The 17,896-nt window shown below is 41.5% G+C and overlaps 1 protein-coding gene across 2 annotated transcripts in view; it reads right to left on the bottom strand.

Moving 5' to 3' along the window:
* Positions 1–6,432: 6,432 nt before the first annotated feature.
* PID1 (phosphotyrosine interaction domain containing 1) overlaps positions 6,433–17,896 on the bottom strand; it is a 209,574-nt gene continuing 198,110 nt past the window's right edge. For both annotated transcript variants that reach the window (XM_074364440.1, XM_074364441.1), the window contains exon 3: positions 6,433–12,037. In XM_074364440.1, the coding sequence (XP_074220541.1) occupies positions 11,561–12,037 (477 nt within the window). In that variant the 3' untranslated portion in view covers positions 6,433–11,560. The remainder of the gene's footprint in view (positions 12,038–17,896) is intronic.

Genomic DNA, 17,896 nt, shown 5'->3' on the forward strand with positions numbered 1-17,896 from the left:
CAATGGTAAGCCCTCAATAGATTGTTCACTTCTGTTTTTATCTCATTTAAATCTCTCATGATTCAGGCTCAAGGATCAGATTCTGAAGTGTATAGAAGGAGGGGAGGACTGAAATGTATTTTCTAATTAGAACAGGGAAATACACTTGGGTGTTAGGGAAGGGATCAGAAAAAACCATCAAAATTGTCCAAGGGAATTTAAGCATTTTGGTTTTGTGAAAAGGGGCCCTATTGGTGACAAGCCATCGCGGGGGCTTGCTGGCTGCACAAGTGTTGAAAGTGAGGCTGGAGAAGTCATTAACGGCCAGACTGACCCACTAGGTCCTCAGGTCTGAGCATGAGCCACTCAGATCTGGCAGAGAAGTTTGGGACTCAATCTGGGCGACCCAAAGTCCAGGTGGTTGGACCATTGCAGGTGGAAGTGACTTGAGCGCGTCTTTGAAGCATGTAGGTAAATTGTAGGTTTGGGGGTCAGATGGTCCCAATCTCAGTCCTAAGCCTGCTTCCCAGTAATTGTGGGCTTCAGCCAAATTCCTAAGGCATTTTCAAAATCAACTCTTTATCCATAATGAGGGAATAAGAATTCTGACCATGTGGGGTTCTATGACTAAGATGGTGTATTTAAAGATCTTGCACATTTTAGGTGCTCAAAAGTATTAGCTCTTATTATTTTATTTCCTTCAAAATCCTCTTCTCTCTTTAAACTGCCCCCTCAGCCTTTGGTGGAGTCCACAGAGCAACCCATGGACAGTATGGAGCCTGAATGAAATAACTTGTCAGTCACCATCTTGCACGTGACTCTCACTTCACCAACGCATTCAGGAAGAACCTGCAAATGTGCATTCCTGTGTTTCCCTTTTCTAGGATATTGTGAGCCTAGAAAAGAAAGCCTAGACTGCATCATTTCAAATCTCATGCCGTAGCACTTCAGTGTCTCCTAAGAGAGCCACCGAGACTAGCTACATTCTAGTGTCAGCTGGATTTGCCTAAAAACAAAGAGAAACTTCAGCACGACCGATACTATTATGTTGAAAGGAATTGCAAGGCTCATTAATTTTTCAGAGAAAAGGAGAAAGAAAAAAGTTTCCCAAGTCCTCGGAGGAAAGCCCATTGTGGAGAAAAAGGCAATTTATTAAAAGGAAACTTTAATCATAATAGAACAAAGTCTGACCTTTAAAAAAAAAAGAATTGAATAATCAGCCTGGAAAATAATTTTCTGTAATAAATTCTCCCGGCTGCACAGAAGTTCTTTGGTTGCTGGCCAGTGGAATACTGGTATGGGCTTATCTTAACAGGGTGGCATTGAAACAGCTCTTTAAATGCTGCGGAAAGACGTTCTACAATAAAGCCGGGGAATCTGACTCTTCAGTATGGCACGGAGCACATGCTTACAAGAAAAAGTGAGGCACAACCACGTGACCTGGAGCTGCAGGCGTGGACAGGCACCACAACCCCCATGTTACTGGCAAATCACAAATTCTGGCCTTCAAAGGCTTTTTCTTTTTGTGATGTGGGGATTTTAGTTGGATCACCCTGTGATGCCTGGAAAACACCAATTCCCAATGAAAAACACCAGGAGCTCCATGAAGGCATTGGCTTAGACCAAGGTTGGCCTGGAAAACTTGGCCATAAGTGTTGGCTCATGTTGTCACACACAGAAAGAGCCATCCTGCCTGTTTCAAACGTTCTTATTTTTTTAGTCCTCAAACTGCTTTTTGCTCACAACCTCATTTCCCTCAGCAGACAACCCAAACCAGTGATTATCAGACACCAACACGATAAAAGGAAACAATTATGATAGAGAAATGGAAGATGGGAAAGGGCAAATTCAGGGGAATTTCATCTCCTTGAAATGCTTGTGTATTTGAGAACCATGTTAGTTTTATTTCATAAGAAAACAAAACATTTAAATGAAAACATACTTCAAAGGACTGCCTGCTTTGACCTTGATAACCCAACCACAACCTTGGCTGACCAAGAGAAACCAAGGTCAGACAGAGGGCTCCCTACAGTGGCAGGAGGAGGAAAAGTGTTGAGTTAGAGTAGAGCAATCTGAGGTGGAGCCCTGCTCTACTCCTCTGACCATGAGCTCTGAAAACAATGCTATTACCTGCCTTAATGTTATAGGTTGAATTGTGCCCAATTCTCAAATTCGTATGTCAAAATCCTCATCCCCAGGACCTCAGAATGTACCCTTATTTGGAAACAGGGTCGTTGCGGTTGCAATTAGTTATGATAAAGGCTTAATCCAGTATGATTGGTGTCCTTATCAAAGAAGGGGGATTTGGAGACAGACAAGTAGACACACACACACAGACACAGAGGGAAAAGGCCATGTGAACACGAAGACACACAGCAAGGTGACAGAGCGGCAGTCAAGGAATGCCAAAGGCTGCCAGCCAACAACCAGAAGTTAGAGGAGAGGCATGGCACGGATTCTTCCTCACAGCCTCAGAAGGAACCAACCTTGCCAACACCTTGATCTCAGCCTTCTAGCTTCCAGAATTGTGAGGCCACAGCTGTTTAAACCACTCAGTGTGTGTTACTTCATTGGCAAGCAAATACCCTTACATACCTAATGGGGTTGTGTGTGTTCACTGCTTTATTCATTTAACCAGCATTTACAAGCCCTTCTGTGTGTCAGCGACTGAGATGGGCTCTGTGGGTAAAGAGAGGCTCAGGCCATAGTCCTCACCCTCTGGGACTGTGTGGTCTCAAATAGCACCCGTCAGATGTGGCTAATCACGCATCTGATGTGCTGTAGAGGGAAAACGTGTACTGAGTACCAAAGATTTGTATACAAGAATGTGAAATATCTCTTTAATGCATTTTATATTGATTAGGTGTTGAAATGATAATATTTTAGCTATTTTGGTTAAATAAAGGTTATTATTAAAATTAACATCTCTTCTTTATTTTCCGTTGCTTTCATTTGAATATTAAAATGTTTTAAATTGCATGTGCTTTTGTCAGGCTAGATCCACAGGCCAGCATTGCTCCAAGAGCTCTCAGATCAGGGGTGGAGTCAACTTAGAAGCGAGTAAATAGCCTCGTGTGAAGGCGGTTGTAGAAGTGCCTTCCCAAGTCTGTAGGAGCCTGGAGGAAGGAGCAGAATCGGCAAAGAGGGGAGCGGGATACTTTGGGAGAACTGCAAAGAATTCTTTAGGTTATCCAAAAGGTCCCTGTGAAGGAGTGAGAGGCGAAAATAAAAACCTCCAAATAGTAGCATTAACTGAGCAGCCCGCAGGGCAGCAGCCCGTGGCTAAGGTCTTCACACACGGTCTCTAGTTCAACTCACATGGCAACTCCGTGGGTCAGGCACCTATTATTCTCACTTAACAGATGAGGAAACTGAGGCCTGAAATGTTAAGTTCTTTTCCCAGGGCAACGCAGAACAAGGGTTTCAATCTGAGGCTGGAAGAGCAGGTGACAACCAGCTTATGAAGGAGCTCATTTATCCTGCTCACCTATAAAATTAAGGCCAGAGCACAGGAAGGGAAGGAGGGACGGAGGACGTGAACTAGGTTACCTTGCAGACAATGAGGAGGTCGTGGAAAGATTTTAAGCAAAAGTCTGGCATCATCAAATTTGAGTTTTAGAACAGAAACTTGTTCAATAAACTTCGTGGCTCTGGAGGTGTGACGAGCGGTGGGACTGGAGATTCTGTGTTCAGATCAGAAGCTGGTTGTCCTTCCTCGCCCGGAGATAAATGAGTCATCTAGACAGCGTCCTGTCACCATGGCCTTTCAGGCATATAGTGCTCTCAGGAGGCACTTGGCCAACAGAAGACCAAAACTCTGAGGACACAGAGCTGGTCTGACTGAAACCAAATTGTGGGTGATGCAGGGCTCTTTCCTCTCTTCTTAAGGAGTTGCTGGTTTTTGACATCAGCCTACTTCCTCCATGACACTTCCAGCCATGGGGAAGGCTTGTGTCAAGGACAGGGTTGCAATAATAGGAAAAATAAATAAGACTTTTGCCCTGGAGGTCCACCTCAGGACAAGAGTGACGTCAGGGTTTACCTCCAGGTGCCAGGGCTTTCTGGCATCCCTGGGTCCCCCAGATACTTTTTTCCCCCATTTTCTGAGGCTGCCTAATGTGTGCAATGCATCACATCTTTCCTTCAAGAGTAATAGAGAAGAAACAGCTCTCAGGAAACAATGCTTTTGATTCTTTAAAACACAATTTTTCATACAATAACACTTAGAATGTGATGACTCAAAGCTTGCGATTGCTTTAATTCTAAGTCTAAAAGTTAGGCACCTTCAGATTAGATGGTCTTCTCCAAAATGTGATGTGAAGAGTTACTGATGGTCCCTCAGGTTGCCAGTGGTCCTTGTGTGCCTTCTTTTGGTTTGTGAAACATGTGGTGTAGTATGTGTCCAATGTTTCATGTGTCTGAAAAAAAAATACATTAAAAACCAAGATACAGGTAAAACGCATGACTGCTATTTTAAGGTGAACCATGAAAAAGAAGGGATAAATTTGGGAGTTTGAGATTTGCAAATGTTAGCCACTATATAGAAAAATAGATTTAAAAAATCAAATTTCTTCTATATTCAGGGAACTATATTCAATATATTGTAATAACCTTTAATGAAAAACAATATGAAAACGAATGTGTGCACGTATATGCATGACTGGGACACTGTGCTGCACACCAGAAATTGACACATTGTAACTGACACTACTTCAATAAAAAAAAAAATACGAAAAGGAAAAAAAAGAATATGGAAAGGAAAAAATAAGTTTCTACCCTGATAGAAAAATCATGTCCTGTCTGAGAATATAATTATATGAAAGCACCTCTCTTGGCTGATGGATTGCAAAAAGGTGCCTCTTGCTGTGGACTGACACCACTCCTCATGCCAAAGAGCACACTACGGGAACACGGGCTGGTTTCCAATGCTGCCCACCGGCCCCCAATCACAGGCTCCATTCCACGTGCTGTCACCTTCGGAATCTCATACATCACTCAGACAGAGCTAATATGATGATCAGATGGGTGGTGACCACTGCAAGTCATCAAGCCATTCACAGATCTGAAAAATTATTAAGTGTTAAACTTTACATACAAACCAGACTACTGAATGTAATTTGGTAATGACTGACTTTTTATGTGATCTTGATGAGGTACTATGCTTCTTAAGGTGATTCACAAAGATTTAGCGTCTTGATAATTTCGAAAAAAAAAACTAGTAGCAAAGAGAAAATTATTAGTTTAATGTTCAAAAAAATCTTCAATTTCAATTATTTTGATAGCAATGTGTCTATGAGAAACAAGAAGAGTCAGTCACTCTAAGTTTTTTGGTGGGATGGGGAGATTGTGGTTAATAAGACCAAACATTTATACTGGCTGAAAGTAAAGATGTATGTAAACGCGTATTTTTTTAAAAGAGGATTTTTTTTTTTTTTAACTTTCAAGGGCTCTGAATCCTAGAATTGCATTAACCATCTGTTGCTTTGTGGAGAACCCACTTTAATAAATCAAGAATAGCTTGAAATCAGCACATCAGAATCTTACTTTCAATTGTACCAGCTTCTACTTATGCTGAAATTATGTCTAGTAAATTGTTATTAGAATATGCAGAAGCAGTGTTTCCCCAAGTAGGCAAATATTTCCAATAACAATGTTAATTCATCCTATTTATTTGCTTATTAAAAATAAGCATAAAAGTGAAGCTTTCAAGGCCAAAAGCACAAACTACTAATTAGTTCCAGCTAAATTAATGAGGTTTTACTGTACTAAGAGTGTGGTTCTAAATTCTAGGAAAAGCTGTTGCTATTAAAATGGAGAAAGGCAATAAGGTAATTTGGCAAAAGGCTGAACTAAAGGTCTAATTCCATCCTAAGCTCCCCAATTAAAATGTGTTTATACCCATAATAGCATCTATATGAGGGTAATCCAATTATGAACATAAAAAATTTTGTTAGATTTTTTTTCTGTGCAAAATTGGTATCTGAAAAACTATGCTCAAAACTGTGATGAGCCTTGGTCTCAGTTGGCCCCAAACTGACATTAAAAAGTGACCGTGGAGGGAAGGAGAGTAGAGTTCAGTGGTACAGTGTGTGCCTAGCTTGCACGAGGCCCTGAGTTCAATCCCCAGTAGCTCCATCAAAAAATAAATAAACCTAGTTATCTCCTCCCCCAAGAAATGCTCTAAAATTGACTGTAGTGTTGGTTGCATATATCTGTGAATATAGTAAAAAAAAATTGAATTTATACTTTAAGTGTGTGAATTGTATGGACTGTGAGTATTATCTCAATAAATCTATTTTTAAAAAAAAGTGACCCTGGAATGGAGTCAACTCTTGGCTCTTCCTTGCAAGTAGGTATTTCCTTAAATGTTTCTCCTAAGCTTTGCCCTCCAAGGATAAGGGATGCTCTGGAAAGGCAACTACTGCCACACAATGACAGATTGGAAATCAAGCATGCTGTGTAGCATCACGTTTATTTCACAAATCACATGTTTTCAACGGATTCAACATCTAATATGCATGTTTAGATAAAAGGATTAAAACCACTTTTTACTAAGAAAACAGTTGTTAGCGGGAGGGCATAGCTCAAGGGGTAGAGCGCATGCTCAGCAAACATGAGGTCCCAGTACCTTCTCTAAAAATAAATAAATAAACCTAATTACCCCCCCTCCACACAGTTGTTAAATGAAGCTGTGGTTATGAAAGCACTGACAAATTATTGGGAGTTTTTATGAAGGGGTTGACAGTGTGTGTTAACACTTCAGTAATTCCATTTTCAGAATATTTCAGCATCTTCTAGCAGCCTCTAAGCCAAGCAATTGAAAAGTAGGAACTTGAGACTGTTTCTAAGTGAAAGTCAGTAAGTTTCCTAGGCAAAAACTATTCCGAATTCTGTTGGAATACCTAATTCTGGGTGTAAAACCAAAACCCAAGATAATCTTACTAGGACATTCCATAAGAAAGAGCCCCCCAAATCTCTCTGTGAATGTCAGCTTTGCTCAGGCTTAGAAGATCGTATCTTAGAGTCATTTTCAACAAAAGTAGTTTATTTGTAAATGTGCAAAATGAGATGGTTTAGATTTTTCCTCCTCTTAGCAATTCACTTTACCCATTCATTGTTATTCTTTCTAAGACTGAATTTATGCCACAAACAGTTCTTTTCTGGTGACAATTACCAGCTGGAACCTCTTCAGAAGCAGCGGCTAAAGTTCTTCAGTTGAACAACGCATCACATAAAATTACTTCAAAAGCCAGGTCTTAGTATCTAACAAGCACATTTCTTGAAGACCAATAAGAATCTGACAGTTAGGGGAATCTTTTCCTTCACTGCAGTTTAGTCAAGGGCATTTCTAGGAGTGAGGAGATAGCACACTGTAGGCGTACCTAAGAAAGAAATAGTAAGCTATGAAGAATTAAAGTCTCATCATATTCTATTTGACTGAAAAAATAATAACAAATTAAGAGCAATTTAGGATAATCCACAGGGTTCAACAACCTTGTCAAATTTTTCATCAATGGATCATGGACCAAAACATAGGATCTCAGATGCAGAGCATACATGCTCTTCCCTGCTAGAATCACAGATTGTCTGGGATGGCATTATGTACATAAGTAAATAGTTAAGGGAGGAGGGGAGAAAGGCAAAGTGGAAAAAAGCAGAAGAGAAGACAAAGAAAAAAAAATGTTCTCTGAAGTATAAATTTGGGGGAAACAGTTAAATTCATAGGCTTCACACCGTCAAGATAAAAGCGCCCTCTTCCATCACTTTCTTCTTTTTCAGCCACAGGAATAAACAAAATCAAATGAATGACAAGAATTCTGTAATCTACTAAATGCAGGTGACTTAAAATGCATTATCTATGTCGGGGTAGCGTTTGCTCTATTTCCATCATACAGCTTGCGTGGAACATTTCTATCTCTAAGCAGCCACAAATTCGTTCTGGAATTAGGTAAGGAATGGTGTTTTTCTTCAGTAAAAAGACATTTGTTCACCTTTGAAGAAAGTGGGCAAGAGCACCTCTAGGGTTCATTCCAGGATTCCAGAATTCTGTGCTGGAACTTAAAAATCCAAGACTCATATGGTGATTTTTTCCCTTCCATCTGTCTATCCCTCTCTCCATCCTGCTCACAGGAACTTGCTGAGTTCCCCCAGGTGCCTGGCCCCATGATAAAAGATGGGGATAAAACGTAAACAAAAGGAACAAAATCCCCATCTTAAAGACACTTCCACCCCAGAATGCTTAAACCGATATTTACACAATTATAGAAATAAATACATTATTGAAAACATCAGTGAATGACATGAAAGGAAATTACAGGATGCTATAGAATCTGGTGATAGAAAGATTTGATTCGAAGTTTTAACATGCCCTGAGAAAAAGAAAACAAAATAGCCATCTTGGTTCTTTAGTGGTGGAGAGAGTATTTTGCCCATTGACCACAGCCAATCAAATACTGAAGCAAAATCTCACATTCTGTTATGTGTGCTCAAATAAAACTTGGGCCTTTGTTTGCTTTTAAAACCCTTTCTATTGCTATAAAAAATACTTCAAAAATGAATAGCAAAGGATGTTTATTTACAGTGGCTTAGTATGCTAATATAAAATAAGCAAGAGGGTTTTAAGAGGAATGGAAACAAAATATCCAAAACAGAGCAACAGCCCTGGATCAGAAGTCAGAGGGTTTTAGTCTCCATCAAACATGCCCCAGCTGTGCTTGTTGCCTTGCTGTGCTGCCTTGGCCAAGTTATGCAACATCTCTGAACCTCAGTTTCCTTGTCCTTAAAGGAACCGCCACATTCACCTACAGGATCCTTCTGAGGGGCTTAGGAGTTAATGTCCACAAAAGTGTTTTGTGAGCATCAGTATAAAAAGCATAGTATAGAAAGCAAGGAAATAAAGTTTAAAAAATGATAGTGCAAGTCTGAATCACCCCTCTTAGGGAAATTAGTATTGGCTGTCCCAAAAGACTTCATTAACTACTTGAAAGATGTCATTGCACATTTATCTTTAAATTGCTTACTAAGCACTATGCAAAAACCTCATGCCAATATTATCAGAGCCAATTACTCAGCACGTCACACTTAGTGCCTTGAAAAAATACCACCAAATGCTTTCTGCTGTGAATAACTATATGTGCACTTGCCATCCAAATTTCACTGAGAGAGGAAAATAACATTGTTTTGAAATATATGCTGGCTGGGGTCTTTCTTTTTTTCTCTCCTCATCTTCAAAGCATATTCAAGGACAATGGAGTGAATCTGAAATTGGGAAAAGTTCGACTTGAAAGAAAACGCCATTTTCATCAGAGGAGTGAGGCAGTAATTCTTCCTTGAGTTCCTCTCTGCAGCAGTTCCTCTATTTTCACTTTAGAAGCCTTTATATCTGTTACTGATTCCATAAAGAGCCTTGCTCAAGACACCAGGCTCCCTGGCCACCTGCCTTGCTGGATTAATGGGGCTGTTCTGAGAAATGGAGGAGACATTTTTAATCAGTGCGGTTTAAGGGAATCACTCCGTGTTTACCTTCCACGATTTCAGTGCAGCTTCTCCAAAGAGGTACCTGAGATTTTAGAAATAATCATCATTTGCAAAATGTTCCAGAAAACTCTCCTCTGAAATACGCCCATCACACTAAATAACTAATAATTTCCATTGTTGACATTCCCATCTCAGTGGAGGGGCAGTAATTAAACATAAATAGACCAATAGAAAATAAAACAAGACTTTTTAAAGCACAATCAAGTAATGAGTTATTGATGATCAAGTTTTAATATATTTTTAGATATAATCCTCTATTTATTTAATTTGATCTGTATTGTCCTTCAGGGATTTTTTTTTTCCTTTACCTGAAAAAAGAAAAACATATAAAGTATGAAACTCCTCAGCTTTATTAATGCAAACATATTTTTTATTAAAGAATGAATGCATTTATGCTAAAGAGTAGTTTACATTTGTTGTCAAGCAACAAGCATATCTCCAAGAGGCGCGTTCCCCTCGATTCGACCCCATGCTTATTCTACGTGCCTTAAGACTGAACCCACATTCGGGGGCACACGTACACACACACAAACGCGTACACGGACACACAGATACACAGACCGGAACACCGACACCACTGCTCGCTGAATTTGATAGACTCTCCTTTAAGGCTTCTGGAAGGTGTCCCCGAGCCCCTAACCTTAGTACCAGGATTAAGAAGAGACTTCAAGAAAGGAGCAGCATCACCTGGAAAACTAGTCGTCTGCTCTCGGCCTTAAATGTATTATTTTAACCAATATTTTCAACATCACTGAATGTTGACTCTTTGCATTTATGAGATTGAAAGATCCATGGAAGGGAGAAAACGCAAGCTCTCCTGGTGAGACGTTCTCCTTAGAAACACCAAACTGACCCTAAGATGTCAATCCAATTGTAAGAGCAGAAGGTCAGACTTCCCTTTAGAATCAAACGGACAGAGGTTCTGTACGTAAGTCCAGTTTGCACAGCTTGCTCCCCACACGAGGGCCACGTTGAGTGATGGGGCAGGGCTTCCTTAGTGATACCAAATCAGATGTGAAGCTTGCCGTGGAAGATTCCTCAGACAACACCATCAACTATGCAAGTGACCATAAATCCAGGTTGAAAAAAAAGGGCTGCCTACATGGAGTTCGTTCGCTTGCTGATAACTCACTCCCTTTTGCCAGACTTTCTGTCGTGGTGGTGGTGGTTCTAAACGCCTGCTTTGATTGTTTCTTTCACCTGCTTGGTTATTTTCTTCCCTTTCGGTGGCCTGCGGTGTCAGTGGAGACGCCATCCCTGGAGGGATGTTGGCGTGGGCTGGACGGGCAAAGTGGGTGGATGGGGTGGGAGGAGGAAAGGGGCTCTTAGTAGTTGCAAGTATGCTAAGAAAATAGATGACGTGAATACAATAAGAAGGTACTACTGGATACATTTATGTAATAAAAGCATTATCTGTAACTGTGAATTAACTGCCAGCTATCAGGTTGTTAGTTGTAAAGCTCGGTAAAGGCTGTGCTGACTTGCTCACTGAGGAGAGAATCCGAAGCCAGCCAGGGGAGAGGAGCTCTCAGGTCTGCCTGAGATGTTCCTGTAACCTGGGGGCCTCCTGGCGGCATCGGCGCTCACCACCTCCCCCTACAGCTAGGGCTCTTATAGGTGCATTCAACATTCTTGTTGGGTTTCATAAGGCAAGTTGGAATGATCCATCAAATAACAGCCGCAGAGTATTTGCCTGAGAGTGGTGAAAATCGGCATGGAGATCTCCTACAGGGAGGCACTGGAAAATGAGAACCAAAAAAAAAAAAAAAAAAAAAGAAGAAGAAGAAGAAGAAGAGAGTCTAGAACTTTCCTCCCCATCCACACGCCCGCCCTCCTCACAGTTACAGCAGCAGCAGATTTCAATGTAACGTAATTACTTTAATAATACATTTCTTTAGATGTAGAATTGCTCTTCTGAATTTAAAAAGCTTGGTTGGCCAATAATTTGGCAGTCTTGTCATCCCAAATTTGAATCATTGCTTATTCATCAATCGCCTGGAATTCCTGGACCAATGCTGCCTTTGCTGAAGCATCCTAAGTTCATTCAACCATCATCGGATTCCAATTCCTGGGACGCCTCTTCAGAGGAGCTGTTCCTGTGGATCCGGCCGTCACTCTTCATACTGTGGAAAGTCTTCTTGAAGGCCTCCATCATGGCGTGGGCCAGCTTCTTGGCCTCCAGCTTGCTCTCGCACTCAACAGCGTGGCAGTCCATCTGATAGGACAGGTCGTCATTGATCTCCCTGTAAACCCAGGCGAAGATGTTGGGGCTCACGTTGTGGTCGGCAGTGCAGTAGGCAATGCGGGCCACCTGGAAGGTATCCATGTGCACCGTGGCCTCACCTTTGTGGTCGAGGTGATGGAGCCACACTTGGAATGGCCGGATTTCCAGGAGGGCATTGGCTGGAAAGACATCTTCTCGGGCTAGTGTGTGCTTCTTCCAGAGCTCAATGACTGGCTTTTCTGTACAGCCTGACAAAAACTGCATGCCTGTGGTGGGGACTTTACCCAGATAGGTAACCTGCAGAAGGAAGAAAAGAAGAAAATCAGAGAGATCAATGGTAGGCTCTTGGTTCTAGTTGTTCATTCCTGTTCTCAAACAGTCACAGGGTCACCCCAGAAGGATGGAGAGGCATCTTTCTTCTTCCTAGAAGAATGACCATCTTTAGAATTTATACTTTTCCTAACAAGTTGACCACTTGGCAAAGGTACTGAAATGTCTATAATAGAGTTAGATTTTAAAAGACACCGATTGAATTCCTAGACCATTTTGCTATCTGATGAGAACTATTTCCATTTAGTTTCACTTTTCAGCAATTTATTCATTTGCCCCATCTTTGGACTATAAGAGAAATTTCAGATTTGTATGAACACCCTAGATGCAGTGGGTCCTCCCAAAGAAACAGCAGCATTCTGTTGTCTGGCGCTTTTGTAATGACACTCTTTTCCATTTCAGTATAGGATCAGGCATGTCTTCAAAATTCATTCTTGTTTTATAACTGCAGAAAGTAAGATTCAAAAGCCTAAACTTCTCAGGTAAAATGGAACACAAAAAATAAGGTCATGTATTTATCTACTTGACATAAAGACACATTGTGTATAGCATCAGTGCATAACACATCTATTATCTGTTTTCTAAAACACGAAAAAAAATTATAATCTATTTACAATGAAATCAAAGAAAATAAAACTTTTCATCCAAAGAACTGCAGGCTTTTGGCATCCTGCCACAAGTCTGCTGTGAAAAGAGAGGCATAAACATGTTCTCCCAGGACTAATCCTGAATATTCCATTAGCTTCATCTTGCAAAGCATCACTAAGCCTGCAGATGGAGGACGGCTGAGAGTGGATTATGTGACGACGACTCTCAACTGTGATGCGGACAAGGGCCAGCGACCACACCGGCTGTTCGCCCGAGCAACGCAGCTTAATGTCTGCCTTCTACTGGGATTTGCAGTGGAGGCCACGAAGGCTGTGATGGACAGATAAGCCCTTTTGCTGAGCACAGAATTCACAAACATGCATCTGAAATGCGAGAAAACAGCCGATTCTCTGGTGGTAACAGCTCCAGTCCTGCTACTTGATTACTGGGCCCTGCTCACCTCCATCCTTGGCAATGCAAGCTTTCTCTTTGATAAAAAACCCTGTCCAAACCTTCCTTAACTGTTCCAGTAAAGAACCACTCTCTGGTCCCCGTAAGACCTGGGCAACACAAAACATGGGTCGGAGAGAATACCTTATGTCACTGGTGAACCTTGGGAAGTCAATGAAACTTTGTTTTGTTACCTTTGGGGAGTTGATAACATGGTCTGATATTCTACAAGATTACATTAATACAAAAAAATAACGTTAACAAGTTGGCACTTCTTAAAGAGATGCAGGGGAAAAATGACCTGAATAGTTTCCCTAGACGTGGAATCAAAAGAATTCTCTAAATAGAGTGTCCTTGAGAATGGAATGCAAAATGATGAAATGATGTATCAACACCGTCTCCTCTCAGAATGACCCTTTAAAATCAGCCCTGCTATCATCGTTACCGGCCTGAGTTCTGGAACCCCGACTCTGTGCAATTCCCCCCTAATAAGTCAGTTATTTACTGCCTGCCTCGCATTTCCTGATTCTCCAATTAAGGTCTCCAGAGTGTGGCATTCACCCATATTGTTGACTCTAAGTTACTGAAAAAAAATATTTAGGCTTAAAAAAAAGTGAATTTCTCTCTTTATTTTTGTATGAGTAGTTAAATAGAGATGTGCCTGATGGCTTTGCTGTTCAAGGGCAACAGTAAAAACTTTATTTTTCATTTGTCTCAAAGTACCCAAGATTCAGTTATGCCATGCACTCAGGCATGCCCCCTGTGGATATGGGACCACGAGTACACATGTCTCATTATCCATGTGTCCTTTTATGTCAATACTCTTTCGGAGATTTACTCTGAATCTATATACAGAGAGAGACCCCTTCGTGCCAGTCTTCCTCATGTGGGAATTTTGCTCTCATGGCCCTCTGTGGGCACTTCCTCCCTGTGAGTAAGAACACAGGACTCAGTGTGCAAGGCTGACCCGGGGGTTCCACAACTGTGCACAGATACAGCGTCTGTGAATGAGGACCGTTATCCGCCCTGTCTATGAAAGAGGTGAATGTTTCCTACATGAATAAGTCCCTTCTGAGCCTCATCCTTAATACCTGCATCTCCCAGAGCCGCAGGGCAGACGAGAAACAGAGTCACAAAATTATTCACTAAAGGTCCAAAACGGTAGACAGATTTTTTTCAAGATGTCACCTCCTAAGGTGCTGGAACAAAGAGACTTGGACGATGACAAGAAGCTTCTTTAGGAGGAGTTACAACCAGCTGGAAATAGGCAGTAGATACTGGCATCTTGGCCACGCTTGCAGAAACAGGCATTGGGCAAGAAACAGATGAGGAATGAATCATTCTGAGAGAAATAAACAAACAGCAAAAAATGAAAAGTTTTTCCCTCTGTGTCATTCAATGGCATACTCGGATGCCCAGACACAGACGTCTGCACTGTGCATGAATGAGTTTGCCTGACCCTAGCTGAAGAAGATATTGGAGAAGAATCACGGCGCGTGAAAACACACAGAGTCCATGGAGCCAAGGGGCCCATGAGAGTGTCTGCAGCATTAATGGTGTCAGATCAGGAGAGACTGGTGTCCTCAGAATCTCTCCTTCCCATCCATGAGTTTTCCAACACCCCAGCCAGCTCTCCATTCATGAATCACCACTCCTTCCTCATCTGCGGCAAAACAAACCCTGGCTGCCCAGCGTGCCTCCTTCTGGAAGAGCCGGCACCATTCCGTTCCTTCCTCTCGGTAGCCAGTCCATTTTTCATTCTGACCTGAAAAACCCTTATTTTGGACCTGATTCATCTCAGCTTAGACCAGACAGAGGGATGGGAAAGGGTAATGACGGGGGTCCCTTAATGAAGATGGGAAATGGAACGGATGAGCACGTGAGAACCCAAGCATCTGGTCTCCTGGGGGCCTTCAACTTTCCAGGCTGGGTAAACCCAGCCTCCCAACTTGAGAAGCCCAGCTTTGGTTCAGGTTACTACAGGTTTTCTCCAGGATGACACACCAAGAACAAAGATTCTCCAAAGGCCTTACTCAGGGTATAAAAGATCTTGCTGTTCTTTCATCGTCTGCAGGAGACTTCCTTTCCCCAGCTGACACAGAATAACTTGATATGAACACAGGATGGAGAAAACTTAACTGGGCATCCTCATAGCCTCTGGGTTACAAGGCAGAGATGAGAAAAAGAAGAGCCGCTCTTCCCCAAGAGCCAAATACCAGTCAAGCTCTTCTTTTCTCACGTTAACTCTCACCTGCATGTTCAGAGAAAGGGAAAAGGACAAAATCCTGAGATTTATGATCCCAGCTTGAATTTCGTCCTTCCTTGCTGGTCACAGAGGAGTTACAAGCCACTAGGCACTTTGAAGAGTGGGGATGGATCCAATGTACCTAACAATCCACAATGCAGACAACGGTAATGCTAACCATGACCTTGAACTGGTATAACATGCTTTAGGCCATGAAGAAGATGTTAAAGGATAAATGTTGTTCACAGTGAAATGTAGGATGTTGTGAGAAAAAATGGAAGTGATGATATAAGCTTTGGGCTTGAAAATTACATTTCTTTAGCTGTACATTCATTTGATAAGTGTTCACTGAGAACCTACTAGGAACCAGGTATATTAGTGAACAACATCAATAAATGTCTTTGCCCTCTTGGGGGCTTACATTCCAACGATGCGGAAGATGCTTACGAATGAGTTTACAGAATGTTGTGTTACATAAGCAAGGCTGGCCTTAGGGAGATGAACATTATGCTTCTGGGAGAGCTTTTGATGGATCTGAAAACTTCTCTTGGGTTCAAAAAGGTCTGAGACCAAAAACATCCCCAAAGGTAGAAGACAAGGTAGGCCAATGGAAGAGTCCCAGGGGAGAGGGGAACCTTATGGGAGCTAGGAAGACACAGATGTACAAGATACAAGGCTGACTTTGCCTCCCAAACAAGATGAGCTGGCAGTTAGAATGCTGTCAGATACCCTACATTTGTCCTGATGTCTGGATAGATACTAGGGTTTCTTCTCCAGAGTAAGCCTTGGGGACCATTCCGGTGCCTATTTTTTGGGCAGATCTACCTCACCCTTATCAGGGCAGGAGTCGACCCAGCTGTCTTGTGGCTGGACAGGGATGAGGAGGAACTGTTGCCATTCCCCACAAGGCCATCCTCCAAAGTCTTTTGCTTTGTATCTGTTTGGCCAGGTGTGGTCGGCTAACTAAGAGTCAGGGGGGTGAGCCTGGCTGTAGGGTAAGCCTACCTCTGACTTTAACAGTACACTTTATAAAGGGGATGGTGACAACCCACAAAGGCTTACAGACTTACTCTTAATCTTTTTTTCAGTAGTAGTAATAATGCTGGCAGTAGGATGGAGATTTTCTAAAAGGCATCTCCCCTGAGCACGTGTATACATGTGCCTTTGCTTAGTGCCACTTATTTATTTATTTATTTCAGTAATTTTCCTAAGGTTATGCATACTGGGAATATTTTTTTTTTATTGTTTAGCGGTTGTTCCCAAGTATCCACATGGGCTATGTTGATAAAAACTATAAAAACATTAATGAAATTTTTACTAGGAGAGATAGCTTCTTTTTTATTATATAAATGTATATCATGGGGAAAAAAGCAAATTTACTAAGACCCAACATCAAGGAAAAATTATGTGCTATTTTTGCACTCAAACAAAGAGATGAACATGGCTTCAGCTGTTAAATATAGCATGTCTCACAATTAGGTATTTAAGTGACAGATTTACTTCTGTTATTCATATTACAACTTAGTTCCAATGATGCAGAGTGATCTGAGAGGCTGTGTCCCATCTTGCATTTATCAAGCAGTCCCCATGTGCAATTTGTCCTGTCAATTGGCTCTTGGATATGTGAAGCCTGGAAATATTGTCATTGTCACTGTCAAAGACAGAAGCAATTTATCTAGAAGGCACTGAAGTGTGCTTCAGAAGACAAAGTCACTTAATAAAAATGACACCACATTAAAACACACATTCCCTCATCTGCTTCCTTCTGGTGAGCTGGCCCAAGGATGGTCAAACCACTGTTCCACTCGGTGGCACAAGAACAATTTATTTTGTGACAAGTCTGATGTCTCCCCTTCTGCTTTCTAATCAGTGGAATATACCAGAAAGGGAGCAAAATTCAGGAGAGCTCTCTAGGCCCTAAAGTGTTCACAATGAGAAATTCTCAAAATGATAAATCAGTACCAAGCACGCTGCTTGACAGTTATCCTGACAAATGGATCAAAGGGACAACTACTGGTGGCAGGTAAAAAATGTCACCAATTTCTGTTCTTGTAGTGCTTTATCAATTCATTTTCTTTAGCACACAACTTGTTAGGAATGGACCAGAAAAGGCCCCAAACATTTAGAAAGAATAATGTTGAGACAGCGTTCAATTGAAGGTAATGAAATAAACACATCAGTCTACTGACTACAAGTCTAGAGCTCTTAATAGAAAACCATTGGAGGTTTGAAACAAGACAGGTACGCCAAGGCTAACTAAATATGGAATTACAAAGTATTCCAGAAAGGTGAAGACCTATGTTCAAACAAAAGTCTTTACATGAATGTTCAGAGTAGGTTTATTTGTAATAACCAAAAACCAGAACCAGTCCAGATGCCTTTCAGCAGGTGAAAGGTTAATAAACTGTGGTACATCCATTCCTTGGAATACTACTCAGTGAGAAAAAAGAATGAACTATTGATACATGGAACGACTTGGTTGAATCACCAGGGAATTCTGCTGAGTGAAAAAACAACAACAATCCCAAAAGATTCCATACTGT

This window comes from Camelus bactrianus, chromosome 5 (assembly GCF_048773025.1).
Source record: "Camelus bactrianus isolate YW-2024 breed Bactrian camel chromosome 5, ASM4877302v1, whole genome shotgun sequence".
Classification (NCBI taxonomy): domain Eukaryota; kingdom Metazoa; phylum Chordata; class Mammalia; order Artiodactyla; family Camelidae; genus Camelus; species Camelus bactrianus.